Here is a 12,500-nt window from a genome sequence, read left to right as displayed (position 1 = left end):
AGAATGTTCTCCGTGTCTGTAGAATGTTCTCCGTGTCTGTAGAATGTTCTCTCTGTCTGTAGAATGTTCTCCGTGTCTGTAGAATGTTCTCTCTGTCTGTAGAATGTTCTCTGTGTCTGTAGAATGTTCTCTGTGTCTAGAATGGTCCAACATCGTCTTATATTCATTAGACTTTGTAAACAAGCTCATTCATCTTAAACCGTCATCTTCCTCTTGTAGGACTTCATCCCTCCCTAACTACCCTCCCTAATTACCCTCCCTAACTACCCTCCCTAACTACCCTCCCTAACTACCCTCCCTAACTACCCTCCCTAACTACCCTCCCTAATTACCCTCCCTAACTACCCTCCCTAACTACCCTCCCTAACTACCTTCCCTAACTACCCTCCCTAACTACCATCCCTAACTACCCTCCCTAACTACCCTCCCTAATTACCCTCCCTAACTACCCTCCCTAACTACCCTCCCTAATTACCATCCCTAACTACCCTCCCTAACTACCCTCCCTAACTACCCTCCCTAACTACCCTCCTTAACTACCCTCCCTAATTACCATCCCTAACTACCCTCCCTAACTACCCTCCCTAACTACCCTCCCTAATTACCCTCCCTAACTACCCTCCCTAACTACCCTCCCTAACTACCCTCCCTAATTACCATCCCTAACTACCCTCCCTAACTACCCTCCCTAACTACCCTCCCTAACTACCCTCCCTAACTACCCTCCTTAACTACCCTCCCTAACTACCCTCCCTAACTACCCTCCCTAACTACCCTCCCTAACTACCCTCCTTAACTACCATCCCTAACTACCCTCCCTAACTACCCTCCTTAACTACCCTCCCTAACTACCCTCCCTAACTACCCTCCCTAACTACCCTCCCTAACTACCCTCCTTAACTACCATCCCTAACTACCCTCCTTAACTACCATCCCTAACTACCCTCCCTAACTACCCTCCCTAACTACCATCCCTAACTACCCTCCCTAACTACCCTCCCTAACTACCATCCCTTACTACCCTCCCTAACTACTCTCCCTAACTACCCTCCCTAACTACCCTCCCTAACTACCATCTGTAACTACCCTCCCTAACTACCATCCCTAACTACCATCTGTAACTACCCTCCCTAACTACCATCCCTAACTACCCTCCCTAACTACCCTCCCTAACTATCAGTAGAACTCATGATGTAATAGTAGAGTTGTGCTGATGTCTCCAGGTTAACTCATGCTGTCTTCCTCAGCTCTGCTAGGAGACTATATGGACCAGCTCTACTAGGAGACTATATGGACCAGCCTCAGCTCTATATGGACCAGACCCAAACATGAAAAGCCTTAAAGCGAAGTTCAGGAAGAGCGACGTAAGAACTTTCATTCATTCATCTACTGAGATGTGATGATGCATAGTGATGTTTATTCTGAAGTTAGAGCTATGTTATGCTATGCTATGTTATGCTATGCTATGTTATGCTATGCTACGGTATAATATGCTACTTTATGAATATGTAGAGGGAGAACAGTAAGGGCCCTAAGACAGAGCCCTGAGGGACCCCAGTGGTATAGAGGGAGAACAGTAAGGGCCCTAGGACAGAGCCCTGAGGGACCCCAGTGGTATAGAGGGAGAACAGTAAGGGCCCTAGGACAGAGCCCTGAGGGACCCCAGTGGTATAGAGGGAGAACAGTAAGGGCCCTAGGACAGAGCCCTGAGGGACCCCAGTGGTATAGAGGGAGAACAGTAGGGGCCCTAGGACAGAGCCCTGAGGGACCCCAGTGGTATAGAGGGAGAACAGTAAGGGGCCTAGGACAGAGCCCTGGGGGACCCCAGTGGTATAGAGGGAGAACAGTAAGGGCCCTAGGACAGAGCCCTGGGGGACCCCAGTGGTATAGAGGGAGAACAGTAGGGGCCCTAGGACAGAGCCCTAGGGGACCCCAGTGGTATAGAGGGAGAACAGTAGGGGCCCTAAGACAGATCTGTCTATCTGTCTGTCTGTCTGTCTGTGTCTCTCTACCTACCTACCTACCTACCTATCTATCTATCTATCTATCTAGTGAATGCTGGTCTGTGGGAGGCATTCACATGAAGGTTGCTAAGGAACAGATCCCATCTTCTCTCAGACATGAATCTCTCCCACCCACACCCACCCACACACACCCACACCCGAGCATCCTGACTTTATCTAATGGATAGGGATAGGGTGTGTATTGGATTACGGGCAATTATAGTATATATTAATATCAAGTAGATATATTTAGTATCTATTATCATCTCCTCTTCTCCTCCTCCCTCCTCCTCCTCCTCCTCCTCCTCCTCCTACCTCCTCCTCCGCCTCCTCCTCCTCCTCCTACCTCCTCCTCCTCCCTCCTCCCTCCTCCTCCGCCTCCTCCTCCTCCTCCGCCTCCTCCTCCTCCCTCCTCCCTCCTCCTCCCTCCTCCTCCCTCCTCCTCCGCCTCCTCCTCCTCCTACCTCCTCCTCCCTCCTCCTCCCCCTCCTCCCTCCTCCTCCTCCTCCTACCTCCTCCTCCCTCCTCCTCCCCCTCCTCCCTCCTCCTCCTCCTCCCTCCTCCTCCCTCCTCCTCCTCCCTCCTCCCTCCTCCTCCCCCTCCTCCCTCCTCCTCCCCCTCCTCCCTCCTCCTCCTCCCTCCTCCCCCTCCTCCCTCCTCCTCCTCCCTCCTCCTCCTCCTCCCTCCTCCCTCCTCCTCCTCCTCCCACCTCCTCCTGACTCCTCCTGACTCCTCCTCCCTCCTCCTCCTCCCTCCTCCTCCTCCCTCCTCCTCCTCCTCCTCCCACCTCCTCCCTCCTCCTCCCACCTCCTCCTCCTCCCTCCTCCTCCTCCCTCCTCCTCCTCCTCCTCCTTCCTCCTCCTCCTCCTCCCCTCCTCCTCCCCCTCCTCCTCCTCCTCCTCCCCCTCCTCCTCCTCCCCCTCCTCCTCCTCCTCCCTCCTCCCACCTCCTCCTCCTCCCTCCTCCCACCTCCTCCTCTCTCCAGGCTCATGAGTGGGGTAAGCATGATGACCGTCTGCTCTCTGCAGTGGAGCTTGGGGAGGTGGAGAAGGTCGCCGCCCTGCTGGCCAGGAAAGGCGCCAGCGCCGTCAAGCTGGACAGAGACGGCAAGTCAGCGTGAGTGACCCTAACCTGACCCTAACCATAACCTGACCCTGACCCTAACCTGACCCTAACCATAACCTGACCCTAACCTGACCCTAACCATAACCTGACCCTAACCTGACCCTAACCTGACCCTGACCTGACCCTGACCTGACCCTAACCTGACCCTGACCTGACCCTGACCATAACCTGACCCTAACCTGACCCTGACCCTAACCTGACCCTGACCCTAACCATAACCTGACCCTAACCTGACCCTAACCTGACCCTAACCCAGGACACCCTGACCTAAACCTGTAGGTTTAGAAGAAGGTTTTTCCTTCTACCAGTGGCCCTGGGCCTGAGCTAGATTACTTTTACATTTACATTTACATTTACATTTTTGGCATTTAGCAGACACCTTATTCCAAAGCGACTTACAATCAATACATTTGAATGCTAAGCATGTGAATCATCAGTCCACCATTCGTTGCAGGAAGAGTACTCTAGCTCGGGCCCGGGGCCACTGATAGAAGGAGAAACCTTCTTCTACCACCTTCTTCTAGAACTTTTTTATTTTATTTTTTTATATATATATATATATATATTTTTTTAATACTGGAGAAACAGAGAAACAGTACAAGGGGGGCGATAGAAGTTCTTAGGGACACAGTAGAGGGGAAAGCGGGTGTCTTTAGGAGACGTAGTGGTGAGGGTCAGAAGATGTCTCAGGAGAAGCAGTTAAGGTGTAACCTGAAGAGGTGGGTCTTCAGTCTACGACGGAAGATGCTACGACTGGTGATGATGATTCACTTACTAGCCAAATGTGTTGATTGTAAGTCGCTCTGGAATAAGACGTCTGCTAAATGACAAACATGTAAATGTAAATGTTCCAGAGTCATCATGTGGACGTTACCATGGTAACCCCTGCTGTGGACGTTACCATGGTAACTGGTGCTGTGGACGTTACCATGGTAACAGTGTTGTTGTGTCTCCAGCCTCCACGTGGCGGCCGGCAGCGGCCAATCAGAGTGTCTGTCTGTCATCCTGGAGCACGCCCCCGACCTGTCAATCACTGACGCCTCAGGTATGACCACTTCCTGTCATGAAGATCCTCAGGTATGACCACTTCCTGTCATGTAGATCCTCAGGTATGACCACTTCCTGTTTTACAGGGTTTAACCCTTTACACCTCGCTGCCAAAAACCGCCAGGAGGAGTGTGTTAGAAGACTGATCCAGGTAGGAACTACACACACACACACACGCACGCACGCACACGCACACACACACGCACACACACACTTACACACTTACACACACACACACACACACACACACCTACACACACACACCTACACACCTACACACACACACACGCACACACACACGCACACACACACCTACACACACACTTACACACACACAGACCTACAGATACACACCTACACACACACACCTACACACACACCTACAGACACCCCTACACACACACACACACACACACCTACAGACCAGTGGAGGCTGGTGACTTCCAGAATTGAGGAGGCCAATTTTTTTTCCGCTTGCTCGCTTCACTCGCGATGGAATGTTCCCTGTTCTTCTTATCTCTCTTTGTTAAAAATTATTAATTTGTGTTTGGCGGTACTGAAGGGATTGGGACACTCTCAGGATGGTGGATGAAGCAGCTTTTATTGCCTGCACAATGGGTCATCAAATAAACAAAACAATTGGCATGAATCTCTGGTCCGCCTGCAGCAGCTATTGTCCCTTCTGCTCAGGCTCACAACATTCACCACAACATACTACATACAATCAATGACATGTCAAAAGCACTCAAACACTATGTCAATCAGACACACAACATACAATTCAGAACAATACTTCATCCATTTCTAATATTTATCCTGCAGAACAGCACTCATACGCGTGTGGCGGAAAAAGGTACTACACGGAGGCCAGGCCTCCTGTGCCCACCCATTTTCAGTGATTTGACCAATCACATATTGCCATGAAAAAAATTGCATTACATTGACTTCTATGAGAAACCACTTTCCGACAGGAGGCCTGGCCTCCGTGTAGTACCTTTTTCCGCCACACGCGTGTATGAGTGCTGTTCTGCAGGATAAATATTAGAAATGGATGAAGTATTGTTCTGAATTGTATGTTGTGTGTCTGATAAAAAATATAATTATTGCTTTTTTAAATCTCTCTCTCTCTTCTCTCAAATTATTGGGGAGGCCAGGCCTCCTCCACCTCTATGGAGGAGCCTCCACTGCTACAGACACACCTACATATTTTCGGATTAATATTTTTTCATTGTGTGTGTGTGTGTGTGTGTGTGTGTGTGTGTGTCAGGGGAGGTGTGTGATCGATGCTGTGGATGGCTCAGGGAGGAACGCCCTGCACCACGCTGGTAAGAACCTGACCCCTAACCCTGACCCCTGACCCTGACCCCTGAACCCTAACCCTGACCCCTAACCCGTAACTCTAACCCTCCTATATCCCTCCTATATCTCCTATCTCTCCTATATCTCTCCTATATCTCTCCTATATCTCATATCTCTCCTATATCTCTCCTATATCTCTCCTATATCTCCTATATCTCTCCTATATCTCTCCTATATCCCTCCTATATCTCTCTCCTATATCTCTCCTATATCCCTCCTATATCTCTCCTATATCTCTCCTTTATCTCCTATATCTCTCCTATATCTCCTATATCTCTCCTATATCTCTCTCCTATATCTCTCTCCTATATCTCTCCTATATCCCTCCTATATCTCCTATATCTCCTATATCTCCTATATCTCCTATATCTCTCCTATATCTCCTATATCTCTCCTATATCTTCTATATCTCTCCTATATCTCTCCTATATCTCTCATATCTCTCCTATATCTCCTATATCTCTCCTATATCTCTCCTATCTCTCCTATATATCTCCTATATCTCCTATATCTCTCCTATATATCTCATATATCTCCTATATCTCTCCTATATCTCCTATATCTCATATCTCTCCTATATCTCCTGTATCTCTCCTATCTCTCCTATCTCTCCTATATCTCTCCTATATCTCCTATATCTCTCCTATATCTCCTATATCTCCCCTATATCCCTCCTATATCTCCTATATCTCCTATATCTCTCCTATATCTCCTATATCTCTCCTATATATCTCCTATCTCTCCTATATCTCTCCTATATCTCTCCTATCTCTCCTATATATCTCCTATATCTCCTATATCTCCTATATCTCCTATATCTCTCCTATATCTCTCCTATATCTCCTATCTCTCCTATATCCCTCCTATATCTCTCCTATATCTCCTATATCTCCTATCTCTCCTATCTCTCTCCTATATCTCTCCTATATCTCTCCTATATCTCTCCTATATCTCTCCTATATCTCCTATATCTCTCCTATATCTCCTATATATCTCCTATATCCCTGACCCTGCTAAACCTGCTTTCTCCCCGTCAGAGACCGTATCAGAGTAGTAGAGATGGGTTAGTAGAGGGTTAGTACAGATGGGTTAGTAGAGATGGGTTAGTAGAGATGGGTTAGTAGAGGGTTAGTAGAGATGGGTTAGTAGAGGTGGGTTAGTAGAGATGGGTTAGTAGAGAAGGGTTAGTAGAGATGGGTTAGTAGAGATGGGTTAGTAGAGATGGGTTAGTAGAGGTGGGTTAGTAGAGATGGGTTAGTAGAGATGGGTTAGTAGAGATGGGTTAGTAGAGATGGGTTAGTAGAGGTGGGTTAGTAGAGATGGGTTAGTAGAGATGGGTTAGTAGAGATGGGTTAGTAGAGATGGGTTAGTAGAGGGTTAGTAGAGGTGGGTTAGTAGAGATGGGTTAGTAGGGGTTAGTAGAGATGGGTTAGTAGAGATGGGTTAGTAGAGATGGGTTAGTAGAGGTGGGTTAGTAGAGATGGGTTAGTAGAGATGGGTTAGTAGAGATGGGTTAGTAGAGGGTTAGTAGAGATGGGTTAGTAGAGATGGGTTAGTAGAGATGGGTTAGTAGAGATGGGTTAGTAGAGATGGGTTAGTAGAGGTGGGTTAGTAGAGATGGGTTAGTAGAGATGGGTTAGTAGAGATGGGTTAGTAGAGATGGGTTAGTAGAGGGTTAGTAGAGGTGGGTTAGTAGAGATGGGTTAGTAGGGGTTAGTAGAGATGGGTTAGTAGAGATGGGTTAGTAGAGATGGGTTAGTAGAGGTGGGTTAGTAGAGATGGGTTAGTAGAGATGGGTTAGTAGAGATGGGTTAGTAGAGGGTTAGTAGAGATGGGTTAGTAGAGATGGGTTAGTAGAGATGGGTTAGTACAGATGGGTTAGTAGAGATGGGTTAGTAGAGATGGGTTAGTAGAGATGGGTTAGTAGAGATGGAATGCTGAATGTCACCAGACGCCTTTGGCCGTCTAGTGTAAATACATCATGCTGCAAATGATTTGTAAAGTGTGTGTGTGTGTGTGTGTGTGTGTGTGTAGCAGCCAGTGGGAGTGTCCTGATCGTCTCTCTACTGTGTGAACACAAGTGTCCTGTCAACCTCCCAGACGCAGTACGTACCCCTAACCCTGTATAACACATTCACACATCCATTATAACTACATCTATCTAATCTAAGAGGGTCTTAGAGACTTGTTAATAAGTCTGAAGACCCACCTCTTCAGGTTACACCTTAACTGCTCCTCCTGAGACATCTTCTGCCCTCAGCACTACGTCTCCTAAAGACGTCCGCTTTCCCCTCTACTGTGTCCCTAAGAACTTCTATTGCCCCCCTTGCACTGTTTCTCTGTTCCTCCAGTATAAAAAAAAATAAAAAAAATAAAAAAAAAGTTTTAAAAGAAGGTGATAGAAGAAGGTTTCTCCTTCTATCAGTGGCCCCGGGCCTGAGCTAGATTACTCTTCCTGCCACGAATGGTGGACTGATGATTCACATGCTTAGTCAAATGTATTGATTGTAAGTCGCTTTGGAATAAGGTGTCTGCTAAATGCCAAAAATGTAAATGTAAATGTAAGTCATGCCAGAGTGCGTGTGTGTGCGTGCGGCTTCTCACAGTAGGGTCAGCTCTGACTGTGTGTGTGTGTGTGTGTGTGTGTGTGTGTGTGTGTGTGTAGGGGGCGCTCAGCCCCCTGCTCCTGGCCTCCAGACAGGGTCAGCTCTGACTGTGTGTGTGTGTGTGTGTGTGTGTGTGTGTGTAGGGGGGGCTCAGCCCCCTGCTCCTGGCCTCCAGACAGGGGCACGTGGAGGTGTGTGTCACCCTGCTGGACTGGGGGGCCGACCCCCACGCCTCTGACCCCCACGGCAGGTAAGACCCTGACCTCTGACCTCTAACACCCTGACCTCTGACCCCCTGACCTCTAACACTCTGACCTCTGACCTCTAACACTCTGACCTCTGACCTCTGACTAGGGCTGCACGATTTTGGGGAAAAATCTAATTGCGATTATTTGGACAGATATTGCGATTAAGATTTAATTTGCGATTATTATTTTTTAAAGCGACCCAAAGGAAGTTTTTGTAAAGTGTGGCCATATCTCCGGCTAGGAAGGTCGTATCAACGTGCAGTTTGTTTGTCAGTCTTCAGGGGACTTAGAGGCTCCCTCCTCTAGCACCCCCACAGCCCGAGCTACGAGTGACAGAACTAAACTTACATTGGGTTGCTTTAAAGTTGGGTTGCTTTAAAATCAAGCTTCAGATTAAAACATGTGATGGAGCATTACTAACCTGACTCAGGTGGTTTGTTTCACACAACCATCTAGGAAAGCTTAATTGGAAGCTGTTTGGAAAAGGGCAGGTACTTTCAAAAATACTTGGCAGGTGATTGGATGAATCTGTCTATCTATCACCTTCTATCATGGGCTAATTTCAGAGAGCATTACCACATGATACCATCAAACTGTTAACTGCTCTTATGCCATCAAACTGTTCTAATGCAAGGATGAGAACTTAAAAGATATGAATTGGAACAACATATTTATGTATGGGTTTTTTAAACAGCTGCCATTTTTTTTCTCTCAAGTGTCAAAAAAATTGAACAATTCCAATATGAAAATAAAATAGGACCTTTCTACAAACAAGGTTATTTAATTATGGCTCAGGAGCAGCATCTAAATATTGCACATACTGCAATCAAGTTAAATAAAGTGATAATAAAAATGTCCAGTAAAAAAGAATAGGTCCTTTCTGTAAACATTGAAATAGATAAAGCTCTTCAACTCGTCGTAATGTATGTAAGTGCACGGCTCGACCGCAGATCGGTTGTTGTTGCATAGTACTCCACATTTTTCAGCTCCGTACGTGCGGGATGGAATCACATTATCTTTTATCCAGCGTTTGGATTAGTTTTTTAAACTCTTCGTTGCTCACAGTGTTAATAGACACCATGTCTTTAGCAAGGTAATGCGTGATGGAATTGGTTATTTCACGGTGCCTTCGTGAGCCCTTTTCATACGGCGTAACAGCCACAAACGACTCTAAAACTCTAGTTTGCTTAACGTTAGACTGGGCTACGGGACTTTCACTTAACTCTCCGTTTCTGACCGTACACTCGTCATAGAGCTGCCCGTGGTACTTTTTCAAGTGCTGATACAGGTTTGTGGTGTTGCCTCTGGATGTAGCGATTGTTCCACGACAGGTCGTGCGCAACACCTGCTTTTGTTGCACATCTGTCGTCCTAAACCCGAAATACTTACAACAGAAGTGCTGTTTTTCTAAGGGACTAAATCGTTGCTTCTGGCTCTGCTGAAGCCATTTATCCACACCATGAATGTTGCTAGCTACTGAAACGTCTTCACAGATTCACACCTGGGCGTTTCACGTGCAGTGTTGTTCTTGGGTGTGTGCGTTCATTGACGTTGAATCCGACGCGCTTGTTACGAGAGTTGACCCTGCAGGCAGTGTTACTTACCAGTGAGCTTGTTGATTCATTCATGACTATGCTAGCACAGACATAAGATGTACGTTCTGCATTGTCCTTGAGCTGAGAGTAAAGACTTTGATTATAACCGTATCCGCATGATCATTTTAACATGGTGTCAGAACTGGACTCATAATGTATCCCAAATCGCAGGCTTTGCGATTTTCTAATCGCAATTTCGATTTAAAATCGATTAATCGTGCAGCCCTACCTCTGACCCCTAACACCCTGACCTCTGACCCTTAACACCCTGACCTCTGACCCCTGTGTGTGTGTGTGTGTGTGTGTGTGTGTGTGTGTTGCAGGACGGCGGTGATGCTGGCGTGTGAGGCCGGTAGTGTGTGTGTGGTGGCGGCCCTGCGGCGCCGGGGGGCGGAGCTTAGTGCCACGGACTCGCTGGGTCAGGACGTCCTCCACTACGCACGCCTGGCCACGCCCCCCTCCCTGAGCCACGCCCTAACCCTCGCCCTCGCCCCCCCAGGTGAGACACACCCTCACCCCAGGTGAGACACGCCCCCTCAGGTGAGACACGCCCCCTCACATTAACATGGTTGTTTGTTTTGTTTCCTCTGACAGATGCGGTGTCACCCACGACTCCTCAGGTAAGCCCCTCCCCCTCCTGTAGCCCCTCCTCCTCCTGTAGCCCCTCCCCCTCCTGTAGCCCCTCCTCCTCCTGTAGCCCCTCCCCCTCCTGTAGCTCCTCCTCCTGTAGCCCCTCCTCCTCCTGTAGCCCCTCCTCCTCCTGTAGCCCCTCCCCCTCCTGTAGCCCCTCCCCCTCCTGTAGCCCCTCCTCCTCCTGTAGCCCCTCCCCCTCCTGTAGCCCCTCCCCCTCCTGTAGCCCCTCCTCCTGTAGCCCCTCCTCCTGTAGCCCCTCCCCCTCCTGTAGCCCCTCCTCCTCCTGTAGCCCCTCCTCCTCCTGTAGCCCCTCCTCCTCCTGTAGCCCCTCCTCCTCCTGTAGCCCCTCCTCCTCCTGTAGCCCCTCCTCCTCCTGTAGCCCCTCCCCCTCCTGTAGCCCCCCCTCCTCTAGCCCCTCCTCCTCCTGTAGCCCCTCCTCCTCCTGTAGCCCCTCCCCCTCCTCTATCCCCTCCTCCTCCTGTAGCCCCTCCTCCTCCTGTAGCCCCTCCTCCTCCTGTAGCCCCTCCTCCTCCTGTAGCCCCTCCTCCTCCTGTAGCCCCTCCTCCTCCTGTAGCCCCTCCCCCTCCTGTAGCCCCTCCCCCTCCTGTAGCCCCTCCTCCTCCTGTAGCCCCTCCTCCTCCTGTAGCCCCTCCCCCTCCTGTAGCCCCTCCCCCTCCTGTAGCCCCTCCCCCTCCTGTAGCCCCTCCTCCTCCTGTAGCCCCTCCTCCTCCTGTAGCTCCTCCTCCTCCTGTAGCCCCTCCTCCTCCTGTAGCCCCTCCTCCTCCTGTAGCCCCTCCTCCTCCTGTAGCCCCTCCTCCTCCTGTAGCCCATCCTCCTCCTGTAGCCCCTCCTCCTCCTGTAGCTCCTCCTCCTCCTGTAGCCCCTCCCCCTCCTGTAGCCCCTCCTCCTCCTGTAGCCCATCCTCCTCCTGTAGCCCCTCCTCCTCCTGTAGCTCCTCCTCCTCCTGTAGCCCCTCCTCCTCCTGTAGCCCCTCCTCCTCCTGTAGCCCCTCCTCCTCCTGTAGCCCCTCCTCCTCCTGTAGCCCCTCCTCCTCCTGTAGCCCCTCCTCCTGTAGCCCCTCCTCCTCCTGTAGCCCCTCCTCCTCCTCTAGCCCCTCCTCCTCCTGTAGCCCTCCTCCTCTAGCCCCTCCTCCTCCTGTAGCCCCTCCTCCTCCTGTAGCCCCTCCTCCTCCTGTAGCCCCTCCCCCTCCTGTAGCCCCTCCTCCTCCTGTAGCCCCCTCCCCCTCCTGTAGCCCCTCCTCCTCCTGTAGCCCCTCCTCCTCCTGTAGCCCCTCCCCCTCCTGTAGCCCCTCCTCCTCCTGTAGCCCCTCCCCCTCCTGTAGCCCCTCCTCCTCCTGTAGCCCCTCCTCCTCCTGTAGCCCCTCCTCCTCCTGTAGCTCCTCCCCCTCCTGTAGCCCCTCCTCCTCCTGTAGCCCCTCCTCCTCCTGTAGCCCCTCCTCCTCCTGTAGCCCCTCCTCCTCCTGTAGCCCCTCCCCCTCCTGTAGCCCCTCCCCCTCCTGTAGCCCCTCCTCCTCCTGTAGCTCCTCCTCCTCCTGTAGCTCCTCCTCCTGTAGCTCCTCCTCCTCCTGTAGCCCCTCCTCCTCCTGTAGCCCCTCCCCCTCCTGTAGCCCCTCCCCCTGTAGCCCCTCCCCCTCCTGTAGCCCCTCCTCCTGTAGCCCCTCCTCCTCCTGTAGCCCCTCCTCCTCCTGTAGCCCCTCCTCCTCCTGTAGCCCCTCCTCCTCCTGTAGCCCCTCCTCCTGTAGCCCCTCCTCCTCCTGTAGCCCCTCCCCCTCCTGTAGCCCCTCCTCCTCCTGTAGCCCCTCCTCCTCCTGTAGCCCCTCCTCCTCCTGTAGCCCCTCCTCCTCCTGTAGCCCCTCCCCCTCCT

At 50.8% G+C, this 12,500-nt stretch overlaps 1 protein-coding gene across 1 annotated transcript in view; it reads left to right on the top strand.

The window, feature by feature from the left end:
* Nucleotides 1-12,500, top strand: part of rai14 (retinoic acid induced 14) — a 27,903-nt gene that overhangs the window by 2,112 nt on the left and 13,291 nt on the right. Inside the window, exons 2-8 of the mRNA XM_080529747.1 lie at nt 1,257-1,364; nt 2,989-3,119; nt 4,085-4,173; nt 4,262-4,326; nt 8,284-8,390; nt 10,307-10,482; nt 10,578-10,603. Of these exons, the coding sequence (XP_080385873.1) occupies nt 1,329-1,364; nt 2,989-3,119; nt 4,085-4,173; nt 4,262-4,326; nt 8,284-8,390; nt 10,307-10,482; nt 10,578-10,603 (630 nt within the window). The 5' untranslated portion in view covers nt 1,257-1,328. The remainder of the gene's footprint in view (nt 1-1,256; nt 1,365-2,988; nt 3,120-4,084; nt 4,174-4,261; nt 4,327-8,283; nt 8,391-10,306; nt 10,483-10,577; nt 10,604-12,500) is intronic.

Source organism: Nansenia antarctica, assembly GCF_963989245.1.
Source record: "Nansenia antarctica genome assembly, chromosome: 4".
NCBI classification, from domain to species: Eukaryota; Metazoa; Chordata; class Actinopteri; order Argentiniformes; family Microstomatidae; genus Nansenia; species Nansenia antarctica.
The sequence above is the reverse complement of the archived record's forward strand: the minus strand, read 5'-3'. Positions and strand labels throughout refer to the sequence as shown.